The sequence below is a fragment of the Equus przewalskii genome, chromosome 20 (assembly GCF_037783145.1).
Source record: "Equus przewalskii isolate Varuska chromosome 20, EquPr2, whole genome shotgun sequence".
Taxonomy (NCBI): domain Eukaryota; kingdom Metazoa; phylum Chordata; class Mammalia; order Perissodactyla; family Equidae; genus Equus; species Equus przewalskii.
The window spans coordinates 51,600,601-51,622,053 of NC_091850.1; the positions used below are offsets into that span (position 1 = coordinate 51,600,601).

At 43.2% G+C, this 21,453-nt stretch overlaps 1 protein-coding gene across 3 annotated transcripts in view; it reads right to left on the minus strand.

Annotated features, from left to right (window-relative positions):
- The window catches only part of ADCY2 (adenylate cyclase 2), a 404,137-nt gene extending 383,820 nt beyond the window's left edge, over positions 1-20,317 (minus strand). For 2 of the 3 annotated variants that reach the window (XM_070587228.1, XM_070587227.1), the window contains exon 1: positions 19,932-20,311. In XM_070587228.1, the coding sequence (XP_070443329.1) occupies positions 19,932-20,153 (222 nt within the window). In that variant the 5' untranslated portion in view covers positions 20,154-20,311. Of the gene's footprint in view, positions 1-19,931 lie in introns of all 3 variants that reach the window. The other variant, XM_070587229.1, reaches the window with a different exon arrangement.
- Between the last annotated feature and the right edge of the window lie 1,136 nt (positions 20,318-21,453).

Sequence of the window (21,453 nt, forward strand, 5' to 3'; positions counted from 1 at the left end):
CTTTTGTAAGTATGTCAAGGAAAAAACAGTGGAGTATTCATGAAAGAAAGTATAAGCTTATAAAGGACATTCTTTCCTCATCTCGCTGTTTGCATCACACGTTTTTCTTAAGGCTAAGTCAATGTAATAAAGGAATGCCCTCGGATCTTGAATTACACGGTTCTCCGCCCTCCCCATCCCGTTCCCAGTGGATGGGAAGAGGAACGAATGAATGGAGCCACAAAGGCACACCCCGTGGCTGTTTTCTTTGGAGCTAATTGAGTTTTCAAAATTCAGAATATAAAACAAAGAGAGTAGCCTAAAATAAAGCAAACTGAAAAATTAACAACATTGTCAATCTAAATTAAATATGTTTCTGTATCCCAGCCCCTGCTCCCTCCATGGAAAAAAGTTACCATATACTGCAAACTAAACGAAATGTATGCAAGTGCCTTTAAAAGGGGGATCTTGGGCATGGTTTATCGACTGTAATGATAATGGTTCCTATCACTCTCTTCAAACATTTTATTCTTTTGTTTTTAATGCATTTTCTGGTAATTTTGGATGGCTTCTAATTGCTAGGCCCATTAAATACCCATTGCTTTTTATTTATTATGTGACAACTCCTTTGTTTCTTAGAGGCTTTTCCAGGGGGCAACAGATTATCTGTATTTTCATCCTTTTTCACGAGCACGTTCCATTTTTTGTTAAGCAGTACTATTTTTCATGTAGATGGTAAAGGACAGTCCAATGTAAAATACTACTTTTCTATAAAAAATATATTTTAGTGAAGTGCTTTACAGTCAAAGAGACTGAAGGTAGAACCATGTTCATCACTCACTGCTGTGCAACTCAGGGTGAGCATTGGGTCTCCCTGAGCTTGTTTCTTCACGCCAACAGCCATACAGACGCTGCACGGCTGGTGAGTGTTCAGTATATGACAAGTGCACCATAGATGACAGCAATTAGGATCATGATGACCATTCCCTTTTTCCTTCAGATCTCAGTATTTTCTCACCAAGGCTAGTGTGATTATTCACTATTGGAATGATGCCTATTTTGCATTCTAAATAATTATGTACTTTATTACCAAAAATTACTTTGGAGGACTGTCATTGGACAAAAACAAGTCAGCCTTTAGCTATGACATACAAACTGCAAAATGAAGACACTTGAGATAAAAGATTTAAAGACAGATGAGTTGCGGATTATCCACTTCCAATGAAAACCATGGATCTACAACTCCAGAAAGCCAGTTAGACAAGCATATATACGGTATGATGGTAAAAACGCAAACTGTTAGAGATAAAAAGAAGATCCTTAGAGTGGCCAAAGAGAGAGGAAGGATCACCCACAAAGATCAACAGCACAAGGGCAGAAATGTCAACAGTGCAAGACAGTAAGGACAAATTACTGAACAAAAGTAACAATCCATCTCATTCAGCCAAGAAACCAGTTTGGTTGTCTTTTTTTTGAGAGCAAAAACACAAGGATTTACAGATAAATCATTTTTAGCAGGAATTTAGCATCAAGAAACTCTCTGTAAAAGAACTTCTACAAAATTAATCCTAAAAAGACTGTACAATACAAAAGGAGGTGAGCAGACATACTGGCACACACAGTGCTACAACAAAATACACATCGTCCATCTGAAACAACAACAATGAATGTCTAACTGCTGGGTTTAAAAAGATAGAATTGAAATACTTAATAGTAAGACTAATAAAGCTAGGAGAAGAAAAACTAGAGATAAAGTGTTCCAAAGTCATTTATTTTTTTATTTTTATTTTTATTTATTCATTTATTTTTTTGAGGAAGATCAGCCCTGAGCTAACTATTGCCAATCCTCCTCTTTTTGCTGAGGAAGACTGGCCCTGACATAACATCCATGCCCATCTTCCTCGACTTTATATATGGGACGCCTACCACAGCATGGCTTTTGCCAAGCGGTGCCACGTCGACACCCGGGATCTGAACCAATGAACCCTGGGCCGCCGAAGCGGAACGTGCACACTTAACTGCTGTGCCACCAGGCCGGCCCCCTCCAAAGTCATTTAATGATCTAAGTGTCAAGACTGACCAACTTGAAATCTTTATTATGGTACAATTTCAAAGGTGATCATTAAAAGAATACAAATAAATGCATAAATTCCAAATCATCAGAGGGAAAAAAACAAGAGAGAAGAAAAAAGCATCAAGCCAAAAGATAAAAGAGGAGAAAGGGGAAGTAATTGGGACAAATAGATAGCAAAGCAGTAAAATGGGACAAACAAGTGCAAACATATCAATAATCACAACGAAATAAGTGCTTTGAAGTTTCCAACTAAAAAGTACATTCTCAGATTGGATTATAAAACAAAACTCAACGCTATGCTATTTACAAGACACGTTTAAGCAAAAAGACAAAGAAAGGTTGAAAATAAAGAGATGGAAAATAACTATTTCAATATCTTACAAAATATGCATTAAGTAAAAAAAAATTAAGGATGAAGACAAAATGCTCTATTCCTAGGCAATTATAACAATTTTAAACACCTAAAAATCCAATAAAATAGCCTCAAAACATATAAAGCAAAAATGTACAGAACTAAATGGAAAAGTAAACTAATCTACAAAGAGCAGATTTCAATATCTCCATCCAACTATTGATAGGTCAAGCAAACAAAATAAATAAATAAATGAATAAATAAATAAATAAAAGATGCAAATATTTTGAAAGTCATAATTAGCAAGCTTGACTTAATTGACAATACAGAATTCCACATCCAACCTTAGGAAGAACAGTATTCTTCTCAAGTGCACATGGAATATTTATAAAAATCATGTACCAGGAAACTTGCAAAAAATTGCTAAGAAGTATCATAGAGATCCATATTCTTTGATCACAACAATTTCAAATTAGAAGTTTAAAACAAAATCATAAATTAAAAATTACCACATATTTGTAACAACATAAGATGCACAACTCTAAATAATTTTTGGATCAAAACAGAAATCATAACACGAATTTAAAAAGAATAATGAAAATAGTACATATCAACATTTGTGGTGTGCAGGAAAAGCGGTGCTTGGAGGGAAACCGGTGCTTGGAGGAAATCTTCAAAGTTCAGCTGAATTGTTCTATTGTCAATTTGGTTTTGCTGGGAGTTACATTTCCCAGAACCCACTTCCCTTTATGGCTCTTGGTTAGAGTTGAACAGAAGAGGAATTTGTGCCAGATTTGGGATGCAAAAGTGAAGCACCTTCTCCCCTAAGGTCTTTGCAGTTAGATATGACTATGGGCAGTCACAGAGGTGTAGGCAGGCTTCAGCTTGTCCTCCCCCTCCCCTGCCCCATATCCTGCTCTTCTGCCCAATTTCTGGCTGCTGGTGAACAGTGGCCCAGCAGAGACCCGTCTACAAAAGCACAGAGGTAGTAGCTACATAGAAGCAAGAGATTTCCAGAGACCTTTCCACTGAGCTCCTCCATCTTGCTTATCCTTTGGGTGACTAGTTGTGTTTGTCTTCACAGATCTCCCTGTAAGCTCTCACTTTTCCACTCAAACCAGTGCTTTATGAAGGTGCCTTAGTGATTCTGCAGATTTTTATTCTCCTCTTGAGAAACAGATGCAGGCTTATTATCAGACCCCAGAAGAAATTGAACGCTGACCACAGACCACCAAATCCCATTGAAGATTCCCATCACTGATGGAGTGCTGCGTGACCCTCCAGGCTATGAAGTTGGATCTGTACAGTAGCATCTCATCATCAAATGGAGGTGGTATGCACAAACCAGGGCTCAGATAGGTTCTGAAGGCACAAGTAACTTGCATGAGCAAATGCCACAGATACTCATAGCCTCTACTCCTGCCACACTGCCTCCTCTCTCTCTCTGAATCTGTACCTATGTCCTCACAGAGAGTTCCCTATGACCAGCTGCCTGAGGAAATAAAAATCTAGGTCTGGATTATAGGTGGTCCTGCAGGAGACAACTGAAGCAGTAAACCTCTGAGCCCCTTACGTGTATCATTCTCTAGAGGACCAGCCAGCCATCTATGGCAGGTTGATTATAAGTGACCACTTCCACGATGGAAGGTGCAGCACTTTGTTCTTACTTGAATTCAATTTATTCCAGAGATGGGTTTTGCTTTCCTGTCCACAAAGCTCCTGCCCAAATCACCACATGTGGACTTGTACAATACAGTATTCACTCACAGGAAATTTCACCCAGCATCACTTCTGACCGAAACATTCAGTTTACAGCAAATGAAGTGTGACGATGAGCTCATGCTCTTGGAATTCACTGGTCTTACCTTGCTCATTGCCCTGAAGCAGCTTCCTTGAGTGAAGGAGGAAAGACCTTCTAAAGACTCAGTTAGGGGGCCTGCTTGTGGGCAACACCTTGTGGGGCTGGGGGAATGTCTTCCAGGATGCAGCAGATGCTCTGAAACAGCAACCAATACATGGCACTGGTTCTCCAAGAGCCAGGATCCACAGGTCTGGGAATCAAGGGGTGGAAATAAGAGTGGCTGCCCTATTAATGATCCTCTAGCAAAATGTCATAATTCCCATTTCTGTAAATTTGAGCTGTTCCAATTTAGAAGGCTTAGTTGCCCAAGGAAAATTGTCTCCACCAGGAAACTCAATAATGTTTCCATTAAACTGGAGACAGATTGCTATCTGGCCACTCTAGACTACTAATGTCACCGAATCAATGGGCAGAGAAGAGCTTTTGGCACTGGCTGGGGCTACTGATCACGACTATCAAGGAAAATTGAGTCACTAATACACAACGCGGGCAGGAAAGAGGATGACTAGAATCAGAAGCAGAAGATCATCAGGGTGTCTCCCGGTGCTCCATGTCCTGTGATAAAAGTTCATGGAAATGTCTAACAATAAATACTGTCTAACTGCAAAGTACCATGTGGAGTGTCATCCCACCAGGCAAGGAAATATGACCAGATAAGATGCTAGGACAGGGCAAAGGGAATATGGAATGGATAGTGGAAGCAAGAAGTTAAAACACCAGCCACTTCCACGTGATCAGTTGTAGAAGTGAGGATGGTAGTAATTATAAATATTTCTTCCTTGGTTTGACATGAATATATTTTTGTGCATGTGCATATTAAATTATTAATTTTTCTTTCTCCTTCTGCCTATGATATATTTATAGTGTATTAATAGCCTTTATATCCAAGTATACAAGAAACAGAATCTTTAAAGGGACTGTTACTTAGAAGAGAAATAAACGTCATTAAAATGGACAAAATGCTCCTTTATATCCTCTTTTAGGGACATGGTTAGTGTATCTTCGGTTGTACAAAGAACAGTTGTATCATACTAGGTTGAAGCATGATTCTGCTATTTTCTGTATTCAGAAGTAAAATATAGTTAAGAGAGGCATATGTGATGCCCAGTTGACAAGCAGTAGACTGTGCTGGATTGTTCTATTGTCAGACTGGTTAAAGCTACTTCTCAGAATCCCCTTCCCAGGGTGAGAGTTGGCCTAAGGAGGCACTTGCCCAAGATTTGGGAGGTGGACAGGAAGCAGCCCCCAGGAAGGATGGCCTGCCGGGTCAGGTATGGCTGGAGAAACACACAGACAAGCCTAGTGGGTTCCAGCCTGCCCTTGCTCTCCGCTGCTCCACAGGCAGCACTCTGACCTCAGAAGCCCAGACTGGGCTCCTCACCGGATATTTGGCTGCGCACTTACAGAGGTGGTGTCAGGTGAAGGTGACAGCCTCCCACGAATTCCCCTGTGGGGGCTGTCTTCGGCCAGAAGTTACATGTGCTCGGCTTCTCAGATTTCCTGGCAAGCTCCCACCGGTTACTTCTCTGCTGATCCCAAAGCTCCCTTCTGGTGCTAAGCTTTATACTGAAAACAGAAGGCTGAAAACTAGTGACCTAAGTATCACCTTCAGAAACTAGGAAAAGTTACAAAAAAGAAACCAAAAGAAGGAAGACATGGTGGTCAGGGACCTTCAGAAATATGCCCCATTCCCTCCTTCTGGGTTCCTCCAGGGAGCACTTCCTGACCTCCTCTGAAGTTAGAAGTAACCATGCTCAGGCAATAAAATGTGAGCAGGACTAAAGTGTCGCTCTCCTGGGCAGAGGGATGTAAATGCCAGAGTGAGGCCCACGGCTGTTTCCTTGCCATGGTGCAAAGACCATGTCACCAGGAAGACTCCTACAGCCCAGCTCTCCGAGTAACTGAGATGAGCAGAACTTCCCTCCTGGCCCACTCTGGCCAGAATATGTGTGCAAGAAATAAACCTCTGGTGTGTTAAGCCAAATTTGGGGTTTGTTTGTTAACCCATCACAATTTATAACATTTTTACTGATAACAAAAATTAGTACATGAAATAGGATGCTGCTCCAATAAAACCTAAAATGTGTAGCATTGATAGCTGCTAGGTGGCAGAAGCAGCAAGGAAAATGTCATCAAAGATGGAAAAATGGCAACCCAAGGTAAGCAATGGTCCAACATTTGGTCAACTGCTTTATCTTGGATGACAAAAGATGCCTTAATAGGATTGTAAGTCTAGAGTAGGGCTCGGTGAACTTTTTTGGTAAAGGATGAGATCATAAATATTTTAAGCTTTCTTCAGTCCATATGGTCACTGTCACACAATTTAACTCTGCTGCTGTTCCTTAAACACAGTCATAGATCATATGGAAATGAATGGTCAGGCTGTATTCCAATAAAACTTCCTCTGAAAAAATAGGCAGTGGGTCAGATTTGAGCCCAGGCCAGAGTCTTGCTGAGCCCTGATCTAGAAGAGGTCATTAAATAAAATGTTACAAGTGTGGCTTCGTTGCTGTTGACTGCATTTGTTAAGGTACTACAAGGAAAAGATAAGATCAGAAAATAACTGCTCAGTTATGAGGAGGAATGAAAAGGAAGCCAAACAGTGTAGGATTACATGGGTTTGTCAGGCTGGAAGAGGGAGTGCTCCTCAGTCCCACTCAGTCAATGATAAAACGCGTTCCTAGACTTAGAAAGGCTGACTAAAACTCAGCCATGCGGGGGGAAAAACCAAACCCACTGTGGCAAATGGATGGATTAAGGCATCTCAGAGTAAAGTCCAGGTAAGAGTACAGTGCCAGTAAATCCTTTTGATTGGACAAAATGGTGCAGAGAAAAGAGAACCAGAGTGTTTCCCAAAGAGGCTAAAAGCACACACAGAAAAAAGAGAGAGAGAGAGATGGGGTGAGAAGGTAAAGAAACATAGCAAATCTAAGAAATGTGTCTTGAGAAGAACTACGGCTATGGCCACTGACACCTGAAGATGACTGAAATTAAACAGATAAGAAGTAGAAGTTGTTCTGAGTGATTTTTGCTTCCAAAAGAAATGTCAACTTTTACTATGGCTTTTCGAGACTTAAAGGAAATTTGGGTCTCTATCTATGGTAGGAAATGGGCGGAGAAAACTGCTCAGTCCTCAGCTAGGGCATACTCCCTAACACTCAATCCAGATGTTGTCAAGAGGATGGTAAACAAGGAAGAACCTCCCAAAGGGCAGGTTCAGATGTCACAGAAAACAACAGACAAGGGGACCATTTCCAGGGCAAGAATCTGGGTCTAATGAAGAAGCAATCCCCAGGCCCAGGGCCTGGGGCCCTCAAACTGCCTGCCCTGGGGATTTGGAACTGCTACAAACCAGAGACCAATGTGCGTCAATCTTCCCTTGGGATGATGGGAGAGTTTATTGTGGTTGCCATTTGTAAACTGGATGGTTGATAACAAGTCTTTTTAGTCCATAGGTCTCCAGATCAAGAGAAGCCACATTCAGACTTTATATAGACATGACTGCTCAGCATTCCCTCTGAACAAACTAGTGTCCTTCACTCAGAGATCCTAGACTTTGAGCTTCCTTTCATTAGTGGATGGGACTTCTGGGTTATCACTCTTGAGAAAGGGATATGTACGTTTTCTTTGGGAAGGAGTAAACTAAATATTTGGTGACCGGGTAGGTGGACTGTAGTAGTAATTAGGGCTGATAAGCATTCTAGTTCACCACTCTGTTGTGGTTTTGTCAGCAAAACTGGGTGCACTAATCCCCTTGCCTGTGTTCATGCCCTGGTGTAATTCTCTCCTACAGTGACTCTGACCCTGGCCGTGTGACTCTCTTTGGCCAATCTGATGACAGCTGCATGACACAAAGACTTCAAAATTCCTGGGGCTTGTCCTCTTCCCCCCTGCTCTTATAGAACCCTGTGAATTCCCTGCAAGGAGCTCAGGCTAGCCTGCTAAATGAGCAGAGACATGTAGCCCAGAGACCCCATCATCTTATCCAACAGCCCTAGCTGACAGCCTGACAACTGGCCACACATGTAAATGAGGCCACCTTAGATGATCCAGCTACCAAGAGACCTGTCACTGACCACACAGACATGAAATCAACCAGCAGAGATCAAGTGAGCAGGTAGATCAGAAGAGCCAAGAGCTGACCCACAGAATTGTGAGCTAAATAAAAGGGTAGTTACTCCAACCTATTAAATTTTGGAGTGGTTGTCACACAGCACAAGCTAACTGATATGCCCTCCTTCCAGGCATATGAAGTTTGACATGGCCATACAAGGTACTGGGGCAGACTGTATTTTCCACAGATGAGGCCACACCACATCCCATCTTACATGCAACTGACATTCCTCTCATCAAGCGAGGTTCTATGTCCCCTTTGACTGCATCTGTGCAGATCTTTGTGACATTTCAACCAATAAGCTATGGTAAAACTGGTATTATCTAACTTCAGAGACAGGATTATAAGAATTCCATGTACTTCCCTCTTCTTCTTTTAGGATGATCATTTTTAGAATCCAGTACCACACTGTGAAGAAGCCAAGTAACCATGTGGAAAGGTCATATGAAGGTGTTCCAGCCTACAGTCCCAACTGAATCTCAGCTGCCAGCCAGCATTGACCACTGCATATAAAAGTGAACAAGTCTGAAGGGGACTCCAGCTCCCAGCCTTTAAGCCACCCCAGCTGACACATGGAGCAAGGATGAGCTTCCACTGCCAACCTGCCCAACTTGCTGACTCAGGAGGAAATAAAGGATGTCGTTGTTTCCACTTACTAAGTTTTGTGGGTTTTTTTATGCAGCAGTAGAGAAATAGAATACTTACTCTCAGCAATGAAAAATGAATGAAAGCGATATGTCACTTCCAGGTGGAAGACGTCAATTGCCAGTAGCAAGACACTGAAACACTCTTTTCTTCCCTGGTATAGCAAGTGAGGAAGGAAAGATGTTCTGAGGTGCAGCTTCCTTCATTCTGAATCCCGGCATGACTGCCATGGGAGAGTCCCCTTGCTCACTCCCATTTACTGTGTAGAGTGAGCAAAATATAAACCTTTGTTGTGCTAAGCCACTAAGATTTTGGAGTTGTTTGTTTCCATAGCATAATCTATTATGTTCTGACTCATACAAGAACTAATAAAGATAACAGCAGAAGGGGGCCGGCCCAGTGGCGCAGCGGTTAAGTTCACACATTCCGCTTCTCGGCCGACTGGGGTTCGCCAGTTCGGATCCCGGGTGTGGACATGGCACCGCTTGGGACGCCATGCTGTGGTAGGCATCCCACATATAAAGTAGAGGAAGATGGGCACGATGTTAGCTCAGGGCCAGGCTTCCCCAGCAAAAAGAGGAGGAGTGGCAGTAGTTAGCTCAGGGCTAATCTTCCTCAAAAAAAATAAAAATAAAAAAGATAGCAGAAACAAACAAAATAGAAAACAAAAATGCAATAGAGAGGATCAGCAAAGACAAAGAAAGGTTCTTGAAAAAGTTAAAATAAAATAGAGATCTGATGAGACTAAGTAAGGAAAAAAAGAAAGCCTGTAAAAATAACATTATAAGTAAAAATCAGAGATAGAGTATACGTAAAGTGCTAAAATGAGAACAGTATTATCAGACGCATGCCATTAAATTTCAGAATTTGGATGAGATGCAAAAATTTCTAGAAAAATCATATTGAAACTGACTCAAGAATTAGTCTCAAGAAACTGTCTCAAATTAGAAATACAAAATAATCCTATTACCATCAAAGATACTAAAGTGAAATTTAGACAAAGAAAGCAACAGGCCCACGTGGTTTTCTAAGCAAATTCTATCAACTCTTTCCAACATAGAGAAAACTGTTCTAGAAAACTGAAAAATAAGGCATGCTCCCTGACTTATTTTATAAGACTAGCAAAACTTTAATTAAAAGAAAAATGACAATTCGATAAAGGAATATTCCAAACTCATTTCACCGAAGAACATATTTGCAAAACTCTTACACAAAATGTTAGCACACTGAATTCAACATTTTATAAGAGATATCATGAAAACTGAATTTCTCTCAGGAATATGAAAATTGTTTAATATTATAAAATCTATAACTATTATTTATTACACTGGCAGATTAAAAAAAACCCAAAAAGCATACATTTACCCCAATTTGGTAAAATTCAACACCGAATCACTTTTAAACTTTTGTGTAAATTAGAATAAAAGGTAATCTCAAAGGATATCTACAAAAACCTACAACCAACATCATCCTAAAAGGATAAACTATGAAGGAATTCCCTTTAAAATTAAGAAAATGCAAGGGTACCCACAATCACCAATTCTGCCAATATCATATTAGAGTTCCTCACCAGCTTAATAATGCAAGAAAAAGAAATGAAAGGCCTTAGTCCTGCAAAAGAGGAAATAAAACTCTCAGTATTTGCAGAAGACATGATTGTCTGTAGAGGAAACCTGAAAGAATCTGCATTTCAGTTACTAGTAATAAAAAGGATATGATAACAAGTTGCCTGCATATAAAATTGATATCCAAAATTCAACTGTATCACTTTCCATCAGCAACAAAATAAGAAAAATCATAATTTTTAAAACACCATTTATGGTAAACAACAAACTACAAAATATCTTTTTGGATGGAGAAGTAAGAGCAGCATACAGAAAACTGCGAAACTTTCCTGAAGCACACAAGTGAATGGGGAGACGGCCCATGTTCATGGATAGAAAAGTTTAATATCATAAATACCAATTCTCAGCAATGAATCAACAGATTCAAAATGATACTAACAAAATCCCAATAGAGTTTTTTCCTATGGAGTTGACATAAGGCGATTGTAAAGTTTATATGGAAGAACAAAAGGTCAAGAATAACCAAGAAACTTATGAAGGAGTTGAATGTTACCTGCCCTGCTTAATATAAATACTTATCATAAAGCTTCAGTAATCATACTGTGTGTATGTTTGTGTGCGTGCGTGCACACAATATTATAGGATAAAACCAAAACTTAATAGCCCACAACAAACCACTCATATATGGAATTTTGATATATGACAGATGTGAGAAAAGGATTAACTAAAATAGATCAATAAAAATTCATTCTCCACAAGGAAAAATACATAAATGGATTTTGATCACTACCTCATACCACATATATACCATACACATACGATATGTGTATGTATATGATATATATGTGTGTGTATGTGATAAAATGAACTGAAAGAAAAGCAAGGGAATGATAAATAAAAAGTGCCATATACAGGGGCTGGCCCGGTGGCACAGCGGTTAAGTTCGCACCTTCCACATCTCGGTGGCCCGTGGTTCGCCGGTTTGGATCCCGGGTGTTGATATGGGACTGCTTGGCACGCCATGCTGTGGTAGCCATCCCATGTATAAAGCAGAGGAAGATGGGCACGATGTTAGCTCAGGGCCAGGCTTCCTGAGCAAAAAAGAGGAGGACTGGCAGTAGTTAGCTCAGGGCTAATCTTCCTCAAGAAAAAAAAAAAAGTGCCGTATACATTTTACTTCTGAAGGTAGATAAGAGAATGGGGCAGGTGTAGCATACAGATCGAAATATGTTATTAGAGACATTCTAGTTTGGACTGAGTTCACCAGTGTTTATTTTAGTATAAATAAATAAGCAAGCCAGATAGAGATCAATGAGGATTGTGCTCAAGAATCAAAGAGTAATTAGGTTAATCAAGTGAGACATCACATTCTGTGTACCTAAAATTCAATTCCAAAGAACACATGTTATATACATCTGAATTCACTGTAAGTCGATGATGGGAAGGGACAATACATTAGGTCCACCGTATGTCTGAACCACGGACACATTTCTTCACTATCTCTTTGATTTGTGTTCACCTGATCTCTTTCTTCTCTGAATTTTTAACATCAATAGCTTTTATTGATTCTAGGAATGAACTGGTCTAAAATTCTGTTTCCTTTATAATGTCCACAGATCACTAGTAGCTTGAAATCTTAATTATTTTGCCTTTTGTTTGTCATACAGCTTTAAAAAACAATATAGGACATTTCAAACACACACACAATCATTGAGTCTAGGGGGTTAGCACGTAGGAATGAAAGCCAGCACCTTTGAGTTCTGGCTTGTCCTAGCTGTAACATCCTGACATGGTCATGTCTGAGCAATAGTAAAGGACATTGGTGGAAATGGGCAGAAGCTCCAACTCCAAGATCTTGCAGTCAGGAGGTCCCATGACAATCATACTGATCCACTATTGTCAGTTGGGCGGAGACCCTGGAGACTTGACCTATTCACAAGATTCTCTCAGACAATAATAACCATCCTGAGAAATGTCAAGAATTTCAATGTTCTAAAAAGAAGCTATTGTAGTCTATGTCTGTATGTTTCAAATGCAATAAATTATTCATTCAATCTATTTTAATTGTGCTAATAACTGAAAATTCCCACTTCAAGCAACAAGTTTTTTTAAAGTGACCTCGTTCAACTCTGAGATACAACTGGCCTTAGGCATCCCTAACAGCCGAGACCCCAGTCTATCTTCTCATTCTCTCAGTCTTGGCGCCATCGTTCTAGAACCCTGGGCAGAGTCAGAAAACTGGTTGGCAAAGCTGCCCACAAAGGTTTTTCAGGTTGAGCCTCTCATTACTGTGTCCATCACTCTCTCACCAGAGGCTGGCTCCTGGGGACAGACGTATAAGCCCAAGCAAAAAGACAGAACAGAAAGAATTATTTGTAACATTGCCAGTGACAGTGGAACTAATGAAGTCTTCCTCCAAAGGCTCCTTGTTCCTGTCCCTGAAACTTTTATTGTATCCTTATACAAAGAGGACACTGAAGCAACATTAGCAAGGTCTTAATTTGGACAAATGGACCACACACACAAGCTAACTCAACAATCCTTTCTCACTTCCCAAATGCACCTAGTAATTGCAAACCTGAACTGCCAGGTGTGTGTCAATTTCCTAGTTTGCTAATCAAGAAACCATGGTAAATATGTTACTACTCTTGGTAACTGTATGTAACATTATCCAAAAGTAAAAAAATTTAAAAACATGAAGGTCAATATGAGTGTTCAATTTGGCTGGAGAACATTAAACTTATGTCAAAATGTGACTCTTAATTAAACAATCTATGCTTCTCCTTGTCTCTCTTTTTTTAATACCTCCAAGTTATATGCACAACACTGATCACATAAATAGAAACACATTTCTAGCTCTTTCATACCTAGGTTTGAAAAATCCTAGTACTCATTTAGTTTTCAGCCAGAAAGACATCCACAGGAGACCCTGATAAGGAGAATCCTCTGTGGTAGAAACATAACAGTGACCTACATTTGTTTCGGGTACGATATGTGCCCGGCACTGTGCTAAATGCTCCTGTGGTCTATCCTACTTAATTCCCAACAGATCTCCGCAGGCTGGGTTGTTATTCACTGAGGCTAAGACAGAGAAATTAATCTGTCAGAAACAAACACTAGTGGCAAAATTGATCCAGGGTTGACAGACCCTGATCCCACTCCATCAACAAAGGTTTGAGCCCTTACCAGGAGGCTACAAGATGGAAATGACTGCTGCTAAGGAAAAGGTTCCTACACCATAAATTACCCGTATGGTAATTAAGCACCTGGGACATGCTGAGTGCTGTGTTAAATACGGGGAGTGCTACACTTCTTTCCTGAAAGAATTAACCATTAGTTGCGGAGACAAGACGAACTCACAAAACTCTTCTGAACTTCAGATGATAAAGCAGTTAAAATATTTCATATATATAGTTCATGAACTTTGTAGGGGTCAGAGGCAGAAACCAATACAGATAAGAATGCGCAGCAAAGGCTGGACGGTTTAAGCTCAGGAAGGAGAGGTTGAAACCACTCCCCTCGAGATGAGGGAGTCACTGGGGCACAGACTGTGGAGCTAGGGAGCCAGATACAGATACCCTCACGCCTTGGGGTCCAGGCTGACAGGCCATCTGAGAGAGGTAAACAGTAGTTTATGGGATCACATCAGTGTGTCACAGACCAGCTACTTCAGGGTGGAGCACCAGCATGCTGGCCTTAGTAGGCACTCAGTAAATATCAGCAAAGGAAGGAATGAGTGAAGTCCGATGGATTGTGCCAATGCCAATATCAAGTTATAGAAAGGATGAGTAAACCAGTGGGTTATGCCCAAACACCCAGCTTTGCCTCTCCTACCACAATTACTAGTCAAACGTATGAAAGTGATTAATAGAAGCATGAAACAACTTTAACAGAGTAATATATCAGCTCTAACAGTGTTATCTTTTAAATAGAATGTTTGATTTAAAAATATCAGTAAGAGGGGCTGGCCCCGTGGCCGAGTGGTTGAGTTCCCGCGCTCCGCTGCAGGCGGCCCAGTGTTTCGTTGGTTCGAATCCTGGGCGCGGACGTGGCACTGCTCATCGGACCACGCTGAGGCAGCGTCCCGCATGCCACAACTAGAAGGACCCACAACGAAGAATACACAACTATGTACCGGGGGGCTTTGGGGAAAAAAAGGAAAAAATAAAAAAAAAATCTTTAATAAAAAAAAAAATATCAGTAAGAATTGGTAAGTTTCACATGTAACTCAACAGGAATGACGGTTACATGCTGCAGTATTTATGCCAGCGACTTCTCAGACGACAAAAGCAAAACTACAACGGATTCTTGTTTAATGGGGAAGACACTGGGAATATTCAGCATAATGAAAATAAATGATGCTTACCTCAGTGAGTTAATCGTGAGGAAGCATCTCTACTCACATTCTTTTAACATTAAAAGAGAAAAAAAATTGAAATGTAAGTCCATTACATAGAAGGAAGGTTGAGGACATTCATATCACTATGAAAGTTCAACAGGAAAACTGCTGCTGTGCCAGGACCAGAGCTGGGAATTGTAGACCTGCCGGGATCTCTAGGAAAGTTCACCCAGGAAAAGTCAAACACCCCGCACCTAGTCCAGCACTGCAAATGTGTGACCTTGAAGAAATGAGCTTGCCTCTTTGGGTCTCAGTTTCCACATCTGTAGAAGGAGTGCCCTTCCAGCTCTAATGATATGTGACCACGTGTCCTTTCACAGCAACAAGGAAAATCCAACTATAGAAGACCCACTAGCAACAACGGTTCCCGAGGGCACATTCTGTGCCAGGCACTGTTCTAAGGGCTTCACATGTTCTAATTCGGACCATCATCTTACAAGGCAGGCACCATTCCTTTTTACAAACAAGGAAACTGGGGCATGAGGAGGTTAAACAATTTGCCCAAGACCACAGAGACGGAAAGAGACAAAGCCAAAATGCCAACGCAAATGGATGCTCTTAACCATTACACTCTCTGCCTTTTTTAAATGGAGAAGGCAAGTTACTGTGCATATAGTTAATTATGCAATTTAATAGCCAAAGGATGCTTCTAAATCCTTTCTTGCTAGCTCTCTAAATTGCAACCACTTTCCAAACAGAGTATTACAGTTTTTCCTTGTCTTTTGTTTATACTGCAGTTAAATTATAACTAAAATGACTTAGTGAATTACTGGTTGCAAATTACAAATACCTGCCCAGTAAGATTTTCCTGCATGTATAGAAATTCATAGATAGATGCATCTTTAGCTACCTCTACTTCAATTCCTACGAACATGCACTATTCCCCTCCACTCTGAGAATTACTGGACTAGAGAAAGTACGCACAGAATTTCCTGCACCTTAGAGGAGATGCCAAGCACATTTATCTGCCTTCTCCAGCCTTCCACCACCCAAGAAAGGGGTGAAGGGTTGACTCTGTCATTGACATCCTTCCACCCACTGGGGGCGCCAAAATATTGTCTGGAATGATAAAGCCAATTTCCCCCTACAATGATTGGGTTTGTTTGTTTTGGAAGAATTAAGATTCTTTCTCCATGTACAGATAAAAGAAACACTCTGATATATCTGCCCCTAGAAAAAATACCTGATGCTGGAAAATTGATTTGTAATGGAATGTCCTTGTGGTTATTGTTTTAAAGACCTAGCACAACAAATCACAGTAAAAGCAAGAAAGTAGATCATATTGTCAAAATCATACATGTTATATATTTAGTAAAAGGATAAACTCACACAGGTTTCAGTATCACACTAAAAAACAAAAAAAAATCTATTTTATGGAACTATTCAATGTATTCAACTATTCTATGTAAATATGTAACTATTCAAAATTTATGGGAATAAAATTTTTCTACTCTGGTTCAAATACTATTTGTAATCATAAATTTTAGCCAAAACAAATCTGGCTGGAGCCAGCTGGTATTTTGACAAACTAGAAAATTTATGCCAACCTTTCCTACCAATGACAGGCAAATTTAGAGAAAAGCTGGTTGATTCTGGACATAATAAATGATAGATGATTTAACTCTGAGAAAGGGTTTTCATGCATTTAGTAATGAGAACCAGTTCTGGAAAATGAAGTGACGTCATAAGACTTAGAACTTAACGTTTGGTCTCATTAGTTCCACGTGTTCTGAAGCCAAGTTTATTTTGCTCATGTCCAATACTATGATTAAAAATTTCCATAATAAGCAACAGAAAATATTTTTCATATTATTAAACAGAATATTAAAATTTAAGACATGCTGTCGTGTTCTATTTACTTTGTTTCATGTCTAGATAATTCTCAACAAATACAGGGTTAAACCTATTTAATAGCTTTTTATAGAGAAAACAATTAAGCAAGACAGTGAAGTTTCAACTCAGAATTTATTTTTGCAGCATAATAAAAACACCTTGAAGGTTACTTTCACTTCATGATCAATGATGCAGAATCACGGATTGATGATCGACTGAAATTAAGTGAAATCAGTCTGTGAATAATGTCAATTAGGGAAATAGTAAGTCAAGATAAAGCTGACTTTTTTTCTTTTTAATAGATATTTCAGATCAATTTATACAATGGCAATTACATATAGCAAAAAATCACTATGTACTTGGACAAGGCTAAGATCATTTTGTGATCCAAATGTTCTAGGAGACTGTGGATGTGCGGTAAGAAAATTGCCAGACTTTTTCTACTACAAGAACTGATGGAAGTCTAATGGAAATCGAAATCAGGCAGATTCATGGGAAAGAAGGAAACTGTCCAAGATTTCAGGCAGCAAAAATAGATCTGTCGAGCTCCTGAATTACATCAGAGCCTAGCTATTCTAGTAAAGCGCTTGAAGGTGGAAACCTGGGCCGGCCCCAAGCAGCTATTTCCACGTCCCAAGGTAGATCCCTTGGAAGTCAAGCTCTGGCCAGTCTGAGAAATGAACTCACCCCACTCCATGTGAACACAGCTCTGTGTTAACACTGTCCCACCTTCCAACACTCCCCCCCCAACCACCTTTGACTAACTGGATGGAGAGCATTTTTTTGGAAAGTGGAACTGCTGTTTCTGATATTACTAAAAGCAAAATAGAAAGGAGCTGTCAGGAGCTCAGATTTGCCCCAGTCCTTCCTAAAGTCCAGTTTCGGGGAATAGTGCCCGTTCCTCCCAGGCATTTCCCACTATCCACTTGGCCCTGCAACCCCAGTCCCCACCTGAAGGTAGCCTTCCCACCAGACCGAGTCACCCTCCCTGATTCTGGAATGTTTCTGCACAGCTCATCACCTGGAAGGATGTACGTAGTAGTCAGACCATGGACCAGGTACAGCAAAGAACAGGATCCATTCTGCTGTCTCTGGACTTCACCCTAGGCTACAGCCATGCCATGGGAAGTGCCCGCTTTGGGCTTAGAACAATTTAGCTGAATGCCAGGAAAGTGTGGAAATGATTGATTTATCAAGGAAGAGTGAAGAAACCTGGATAAACTTTTTAAAAAGATAACACTCCAGCATTTGCATTAGGTGAAATGCGACATAAAGGAACTGTGTAAAGAAACACAAACACGAAGATCAAAGACAAGCCAGAGAAGAGTGCTTTTGGCTTCACTACACTGAATGTCTGACCGACCCACTCAAGAACATCCCTATCAATGAGGTTTAAGAAATTAGAGATCTGTCTCATAGAAAACAAAGTGGTATGTGTAGGAGAGGTATGAACTTCACACTTGTCTTTAAATATATTAATGGCACTATAAATAGGCCATCACCTGCTCCTCCTTTGCCACTTAGAAGAGAACAAGCCAGAACGGGTTTGAATTACAGATTCAACAGAATCACAAGCAGTAGTGTCCTGGCAGAACAGATTTCCAGAGGAAAACGGACGTGTTTTCTTCCCTGCAAGTACAGGAACGAAAAGCAGATGCTTTGAGAGATCCTGCTTGCCAATGAGACTGAGCAGAAGTCTCTGAGTCCTTTTCGGTCCTAAAAGTGGCAAAGACAGATAAAGATGCCACCTCAGGGAGCAGTGGAGGCTGGTTACGGGGTGGGGGGGAGGACTGCCCTGAACCCACACCCAGAATACAGGATCCAAAGGTGCTCTCTGCTCTATGTTTTATAGAATAAGAACCAGTTTACGATCTGTGGCACCATGGTCTCCTACATTCTATTTTTCATTCTTCCCTCACTGAATTCCATCATAAGACAGCACCTCTCCAGCGGCGTGGGGGAAAAGAAAACTTTACTTTTTAAAGAACCCCATGATGATAACAAGTTTTCTCATGCATAACATTTGAGCACCATCTGGCTCAAGATAACAGAACCAAATTGCCAAATACCAAGGACAGCTATTTTGCACACTTGGGGGAATATAAGCAAACATCCACTTATTTGCTCAGTGGACACGAATATAGGTGCCTATTTATATTCTAAAAGCTACAAAAATGTCATTCACTGGAGACTTCCCCAGATGAACCACTGATCAAAAATATCTCACTGGATAATCCATGCCTGGCACAAAATCTGCACACACATGTCGCAGGCGGTGTAAAAGTTTGAACCACACAAACAGAATGATCAGTAACAGGAAGTTTACTGCCATCTACAGATTTCCCCTCACCGCTCAAGGGAGCCAGCCAAGGATTTCTGCTTGAAAAATATAAATTGGCAAAATTGACATCAGCTGTTGAGTTGCATTATGCTTCTAGTAATGAAATCCACTTTAACAACCTGTACGAAACAGTCAACACGATTAACTGCCTCTCTAGAAGCAGGAAAGCAATGGTCCACGGATGCTTGTTCCTTAGGGTCTCAGAGGATGAAGATTCACAACAGGTCAACACCCCATCTCCTTCTGTCTATGGCACTAAATACGTACAGATTTAAAGGCAAAGATGTATAATAATATACTTATTTTCATTTTCCTCGCTATTAACCACTTTCCCAAGGCAGGTTTTTTACAACGTTAGATAACGTCCAATCCAAACTAAAACGCCAGCTCAGGGGCCGTGCAGTGGCCTCGCCAAGAACCCGCTGGTTGACTCGGATTGAGACCCATTCGGGCGGATGTTGCAGGCAGCAGCGCGGGGGCAAAGCGCAGCGGAGTTTGCCAGCGGATGCGCTGAGATGGAAAAACCACACGCCCTGTCCGTCCACCTGGTGGACACCCTGGCAACTTTATTTTGGTTAGAACCTTCCAAGGAAACTTTTCTCTTGCCCGGAGCCCTTGCCCGAGCCAGACCGGCTGCGGGCCGGCAGGAGGGGCAGGGAGCTGCGGGCCGAGGGGCAGCCCTCGACAGGACGCGGCTCGGCTGGCTAGGTCCCTCTCCTTTCGGGCACTGGGAATGCGCGGGGTCCATCCCGCAGGGGGGCCACTCACCAGCCGGAGCGCGAAGAAGACGGCGAGCAGGGCGAGGCAGGCGCCCATGACGATGAGCAGCAGGAAGACGATGAGCGGGTGCTGCTGGCTCATGCAGTAGTAGGACTCATAGAGCCAGTCCCGGGACCGCTGCAGCCCGTCGCCGCCGCCCGCCGCTGCCGCCGCCGCCGCCTCGGCGCGGTCCCGCAGGTAGCGGCGGCGCCGCATCGCCTCCTGCCACATCGGGGCGGCTCGCGCGGCGCCCGCCGAGCGCGCCCGGTCCGGGTGCGCCGCCCGCGTCCCACCCCCGCGCCGCCTCGGCCGGCCCGGCTGCCCGCGCTCCGAGCTGCGCGCAGGGGCCTCCGGCGCGGGCGGAGCTCCGCGCCCCGGGCTGGGCGCGCTGACGCGCGGGCGGGGGCCGGGCGGCGGCCTCGGGGGCAGCTCCAGGCGCCGGCGCGGCCGCCACGGCGCGGGAGGGGGCGGGTGCGACTGGGGGCCCTCGGCCCGCCTCTCCCCCCACCCTGCGCCGCGCAGCCCGGCCTCCGCCGACCGCCGCCCCCCGACGGCCGGGCCACGCGCCGCGGGAGGCCAGGGACTGGCGGATCCAGAGGAGGGCGCGGGGAGGGGGGGGGCACCGGCCGCGCCCCACCCAGGACGTCCCCTTCTTCCGCCCTCCCACACTCAGCCACAGAGAGGTCCCTCAGAGCACAGCCATGGGCGGGGGGGGATGTCCTCTCTGCGCCCCCACACTCATACACTTGCCACCTAGGTCAGAGGACTGCGGGGGCGTCTAACCTCCTCTCCACTAGCTCAAAGCGCGGCCAAGGGGCGCAATCCCACCCTGCAGTCCCCCCAACCTTTTACTGGGTTGCGGGGGGGTGGGGTGCTCCCACACTCTTCTTCTCTATCTGAGAGCTGAGCAGGGAGGTACTCAGGACGGCAGGGAATTCCTCCTTTTCACTATCTGGGAGCGCGAAGAGGGGGTTCTCCTACCCCCCCCCCAGCCCATTAGTGGGTAGGGGTTTCCCACTCTCTTCATCTCTGCTCAGCAAAGGGGGGATTCCCGCGCTCCTCTCACTGTCACACAGGGCAGGGAGACTTCCCTGCAGGGGGCGGAAAGGCGCTGGGACGCGAGGAGTCCCCTTGGCAGAAAACAGCCCCAAATGCGCAATGGAGGAGTGAGGCGGGTGTGACTGAAGGCTGTACCCCGGCGCGTTCTCGGGCAGGCAGCCTCACTCGCGCCCTGCACTTTCAGCTTAAGTCTCACTTTGGGGATGCCCAATGGGCCAAGGTTTTCCGGATCGGAGGTTTAGGGGGCGCCCTGGCCCGCCATGTTCCCCGCCGAGCCCCCGAGCCCGTTCTGCCTGGCGCGGATGGCAGCGAGGGCGCACCGGGAGAGTGTGGCTGGACGCAGGGCGGGGGGGGGAGCGCCTCTGGGATTCTCGCCCTCCATGTCACCTTTGGGAACCGGGTACGGGAGGCGGCAGAGACGCGGCTGGAGCCGCATGGGGGCAGACGCGCGCGGGGGCAGTGTCCCCTCCCG